The 6,036-nt window shown below is 35.2% G+C and overlaps 1 protein-coding gene across 1 annotated transcript in view; it reads left to right on the plus strand.

Annotated features, from left to right (window-relative positions):
* The window catches only part of MIB1 (mindbomb E3 ubiquitin protein ligase 1), a 157,222-nt gene that overhangs the window by 43,212 nt on the left and 107,974 nt on the right, over positions 1–6,036 (plus strand). The window contains exon 4 of the mRNA XM_006901063.1: positions 5,084–5,188. Within this exon, the coding sequence (XP_006901125.1) occupies positions 5,084–5,188 (105 nt within the window). The remainder of the gene's footprint in view (positions 1–5,083; positions 5,189–6,036) is intronic.

Raw genomic sequence — 6,036 nt, forward strand, 5'->3', positions numbered from 1 at the left:
AGTCTTACCCCCACCCCAATGCCAGCCTCATTCTACAACAGTGGCACCATATAGCATTTGTCCCTTTGTGACTGAGATACCTCACTCAGCATATTCTTAAAGGGATTCCTAAGTACAGCTTGCTTATACTAGTATTTGAAAACTTTGTATTTTTCAAATGCTTTTGAATATCTGATGGTGGACAAGGGAAATTTCAGATCTACAGTGGAGTACAAAGATTAGGACATAAAAAAAATTTATGCACCATTACCCAACTCCAACAGTTATTTACTTTTTTTTTTAAATGTAATTCTTTTAAAAGAAGCCAAATACTTTAGGGTTGACCAATGCTAGTTTTAATTTAGATAATCTAACCCTTGTATCTCCCAGAAGTTACTTGTTAAATCTGAAGACTTGCTTAAATCTAGGCTGGATTTGATTTTATCCAGAGCACCTGCTAAGTGGTTCTTTGTATTTCCTGTTGCATCTTCTTATGGTATAGGGGGTGGGCACATAGAGTCTGGTGATCCTACTTATAGTGAAATTAAAATTGTTTCACTGTGTACAGCTTTTATTAGTCTAATTCTTTATATTTTCAAGTCAGCCTTTTATCTGATGGTTTTAACAGCCATTCAATATATGTTTCTTACAATTGAAAGTATAAGTATAGTATAGTACTTTTCTTTTACCTTTCATTTAATTTTTCCTCAATGATAAGTCATGCTAACAAATGAAGAAATTTCATTAAATGATTAAGAGCTTCATGAGTGAACAGGCTTATATCCCAGAAAGGTCCCTGGGTCTCCCATTTTGTTTGTACTCATGGATTCTGGTGGATAAGAAGTTTCACTGACAACTCAAAGGCATGTGGTTCATATCTACCAGCTACTTGGTTAGGGAAAAATGGGCAATCTTCTCCTATGCGGTTTACAGTCTCTGAAAACTCACTGGAGGATCAGCTACGAGTCGCTTACTACATGACAACAGTGAGTTAGCTGTTGAAAGACACAGTGAAAGCAAGGTCTTGCAATCTGCCTCTGTGAGATCACAGTTAGGAAAACCCTATTAGGGCAGTTCTGCTGTGAAGGGCACAGGGCTGTGAAGAGTTGGAATTAGTTCAGTGGTATTAGGACATGAAAAGTAATTTAATGAGTAAAGGAAATGAAATTCTTAGTCTTACTTTTTTTAAACTTGTCAAGTGCTTTTACTTTCCATAACAATGTAGACTTACATTGCTTTACCAGCCATTGCATTCTTTTTTTTTTTTAAGTTGGAGTCACTTTTTTAAAAAAAAAATTTTACTGAAACTTTACAGAGACTTTGTATTTCCATTCATTCATTGTTGCACACTTTCCTCCTTGCCTACCCCTCACCCCCAGTTTGCTTTTTTCTTTGAATAGTAAAAAAAAAAAATTCTTTCATTGTTATACAATACAGCCCTCCCTCCCCACCCCCCCCAAGTCCACTCCACTGTGCAGCTTTCATTCTGGACCCTTGTCGTGACAATAATACCTAATCATATATTCCTCGTAAATAGTTCTTTCCCTCATCTGTTTCAATGCAGTATACATTATTCTCTCTTCTTTTTCCCCCAACCCCAGTGTCAGTCCCACTTTACAACAGTGGCACTATACAGTATTTGTCCTTTTGTGACAGAGATATTTATATCAGCGTAATGTCTTCCAGGGTCACCCATTTTGCATAATATTTCATGAGTTCCTTGTTTTTCAATGCAGCATAGTATTCAGTTGTGTGACTATACTAGAGCTTCTCTATCCATTTGTTTCTTTATGGGCACTTGGGTTTTTGCCTATTGTGAACAAAGCCACAATAAACATGTTGTGCATATATCTGCTTGGGTGGCAGTTATGGTTTCTTTAAGGTATATTCCCAGTAGTGGAATTGATAGGTTAAATGATATTTCTATTTGCAGCTTTTTGAGAAAGGACCATACTGTCTTCCATAGTGGTTGCACTCTTCCACACTGCCACCCACATTGAATAAGGGTTCCAGTTTCTCTGCAATCTTGCCCCCATTTGTTGTTTACTGTTCTCTTAAATTTTGCTTTTCTTACTGGGATGAGATGATATCTTGTAGTTTTGATTTGCATCTCTCTTAGAGCTAGGGATTTTGAACATGTCTTCATCTGTTTGTTCATCATATGAATGTCTTCTTTGGTGAAGTGTCTGTTCATTATCCTGTGCCCATTTTTCAATTGGCTAATTTACCTTTATCTTGTTGTAGTCCTCGAGTATTCTATAAATTTTAGATATAAGTCACTTATCAGACATGTCATTACCAAGTATTTTTTCCCAGTCTGTGGCTTCCCTTTTTACCCTGTTGGAGAAGTTTTTGGATGTGCATAGAGATTTGATTCCTTAGAGGAAGTCCCATTCATCTATTTTATTCTCTCCTGGTTGTAGGTTGTTCAGGATGCTTGGAAGACTGTTTATGTTGTGGATTAGGGCTTCTAGAGTTCTTCCAAGTTTTTTCTAATGAATTTATAGTCCTTGGTTTTAGTCCTAGGTCCATGATCCACTTTGAGTTAGTTTTTGTGTATGGAGTTGAGTTTTCTACAGGAAGTTTTCCAATTTTTGCCAACACCATTTGTTAAAAAGGCTGTCATTTCCCCACTTAACCGATTTAATCTCCTTGTCAAAAAGCAGTTGACCATAGGTAGATGGGCTGATTTCTGGCTTCTCACTTCTATTCCATTGGTCTGTGTCTCTGTCATTGTACCAGTACCACATTGTCTTGACCGCCGTGGCAATGTAGTAGTATATGAAATCAGGGAGTGAGATGCTTCCTACCTTGTTTCTCTTTTTAAGGAATGCTTTGCTTATTTGGGGCTTCTTTCCATTCCAAATGAAACTAGATATTGCCTTTTCCATCTTGTTGAAGAATGGAATTGGTATTTGTATTGGCATATTGAATGTGTATATTGCCTTTGGTAGGACTGTCATTTTCACAATACTGAGTCTTCCTATCCATGAGCAAGGAATATTTTTCCACCTCTCCAGGTCTCTTTTTGTTTCTTCTAATAATGTTTTGTAATTTTCTTTGAATAGATCCTTTGTTCTTCTAATTAGATTCATTAACCAAGTAAGCCATTGCATTTTTTAAAAAATCCATAGAATCTTAACTATATTTGAATCAAAAGGATTTTTTTCTCAAAGTTATATATTCCACTTTAGAGTGTTAGAAAATATTGTTTCATAAAGTTATATAGTAGTACATTGTGTAAAAATCATAAAGCAAACAAGGCAGTGATGAACTCTAAATTCAGGTTGTAAATATCTCCTTTGGGAAGTAAGAGGATGGGATAGGGGAGAGGAAAAGGGCTTAAAAAATATTGCTTTTAAAAAAAAAAAGAAAAAAAATATTGCTTTTTTTTTTTAGGTAGGGTAGTAAAGTACATGGATGTAGATTTCATCTTTTAGAAAACAGTTCTCTAAAGTTTACAGTATATTTTTATAATTTATAGTTTTTTAATAATTCAGCTCAACTCACTGTTGTCAGTTGATTCATAGCAGACTAACCAGTAAGTTTTTGTAGCCAATAAATCATATGGGAGGAGACTGCCTGTCTTTCTCCATTAGAGCTACAGAGGGATTCAAACAACCAAATAAGCACTACTTTCGGGTTAGCAGCACAACTCCCTATGAACTATGATACCAGAATGTCTTAATTTTTATAATTAAAAAGAATGAATGACCTTATTTACTAATAGACTGTAAAATATTTCTGAAGTGATTCACTTAAGTATTAAAACTTTTTTATCTTAACAAAAGAACTAAAATGTATGTCTTAGAAAGTTATTTCTCCAATAGAGAATTTAAAAAGGTCATGTATTTTATTTTAAAGTGGCTATTTTTAACTTCATGTCTTAAATATAGTTTATCATTTTAATTAACTCTGAAATGGATGTAGCTGATTTTAAGTACCAGGGTAGAAAAAAGTAATCTGAAATGTGTATTTGACTTCCCATTCTCATTTATAGAATATCCCGTTTTAGGGTTTATTTCTGTATAATGTTTGTGTATTTGAATCTAAGGTCTTCAACAGTGGCAACCCAGTGGGGTTTTGTGTTTCTATAGACTTAGGGATCAGACTCATTAGATACGGGACCTAGAGGTTATTGCTAAATTATCAATTTAGACATGTTCATTTAGCTTGGGTGGCTTGTTCATTTGGGGCAACTGAGGTGTATGAGCAAAAGCTGCTCAGATCCTCTTAAAGCATCACCACTGAAACTCTAATAAGAACCTTATTAGAACTCTAATAAGAACTCTTAGCTGATTGTAGGGCAGGCTTTATTTTTTCATTATTTTAAAATAATTAGTAATAACTATTTAGTAAAGAATGACATTTTTAATGGAATAGCAAATTTAGATTAAAATACTTCTAAAAAGAAATAATTTACTAAATATAAAAACTTTAAAATTTTGAATATTTCATAATTCATGTTCATAATTCATTCTGCTAAGATTAATAGACCTCTTATGAGAAGTCTTGAGTCAACATTGTCCCAGATATTTTATCTACTATATTACTCTGTGATTTCAGCCATCAGAAGCTCCTCCTCTAATCAGTTTCCTAGGTCCTCAATGTCTCTTGGGTTCAGTGGTTTGCTGGTAGGTCTCCCAGAGACTCAGACTTGTCAGGGGAATGACTCACATGACTATAGATATGCAGGTCATTTATGTAGAAACTGGTGGGCATTGCAGACTATCAGTTGCATTTAGTTGGAAAGCAGGCAACCTCAAAAGAAATCAAGCACTGATATCCAATGAGCTCCTGTAGACTCATGAGGTCTCCAGTAATGCGGAGTTTGTATCCCACCGTAATCCTCTCCTTAATACAATAAATACTTCAAAACAAAATAAACATTTAATCATTGTCTAGTAGAGACATTTTAAATGATAAATCTTTGACATCACAGAAATACAGTGTATAGAAGTTGTATGCATTTGGCAAATAAGTATTTTTTTGTGATTTTGTTATATAGGATGATAGGTGAAATTATTTTTAAGATTGAACTATAACAACTAAAAACACAAGCTTAGATTCTCTAAAAACTTATGTTCTCCAAACTTCCTGCCAGGTAACAGAAATCCAGGACTGGAGTGCATCTAGCCCACACAGTGCAGCGTATGTTCTCTGGGATAATGGTGCTAAGAACCTGTACAGAGTTGGCTTTGAGGGCATGGTAAGTAGTGAAAAGCTACAAGAGGTAAAAATGTTGGATGTATAAGAAAAGGGTAATAAGAGAAGTCCGTATTTGGATTTTTTATGTCTTTTTTCTTCTCTTTCTGCTTGCTTTAGGATATTCTTGTGAATATAGCTATGTGGATCATAAATCTGCAATAGTAGAGAAATCTGCAAAGTGAAGATTTAATAAACATCAAGAGTTTGATAGTTTTTGTGCCATTAAATTGACTATACCTCATAATGATCCTATGAACAGTAGATCTGAACCTTACCCTTTTTCTGCACCAACCTCACGATCTCTGCCATGCCTGAGCCCATTGTTAAAACACTGTATCATTCATCTTGTTGAGGTCTGTCTCTCTGACCTTTCCTAGCATGATGGCTTTTTCCAAGGACTGACCTTTTCTGATAGCATGTCCAAAGTATGTGAGCCAGCGTTTTACCATCATGCCTCTAATGAACACCTTGGCTATGCTTCCTCCAAGACAGATTGTTTTGTTATTTTGGTAGTCCATGCAATATTCAGTACTCTTCACCAATGCCACACAGTTCTTCTTCTGAAATCCTTTTTCAGTATCTAACTTTCAGGTGCATTGAAAACAATGGAAAATACCATGCATGTCTTGAGCCAGGCACACCTTAGTCTATAGAGTGACATCATTGCTCCTTAGCACTTTGGAGAGGTCTTGATTCTTGACTATTGCTACCCATGGATGTTGATTATGGGCTCAAGTAAAATTAAGTCACTGACAGTTGCAATCCTTCCTCCATCTTTTATTATTGTTTATTTAATAGTAAATGCCATTTCCCCCTCATATTTAGGGGTGTGGCTGTCTCTGTCTCTGT

The sequence above is a fragment of the Elephantulus edwardii genome, unplaced genomic scaffold, assembly GCF_000299155.1.
Source record: "Elephantulus edwardii isolate Elephantulus edwardi_28Jun2011 unplaced genomic scaffold, EleEdw1.0 scaffold00307, whole genome shotgun sequence".
Taxonomy (NCBI): Eukaryota; Metazoa; Chordata; class Mammalia; order Macroscelidea; family Macroscelididae; genus Elephantulus; species Elephantulus edwardii.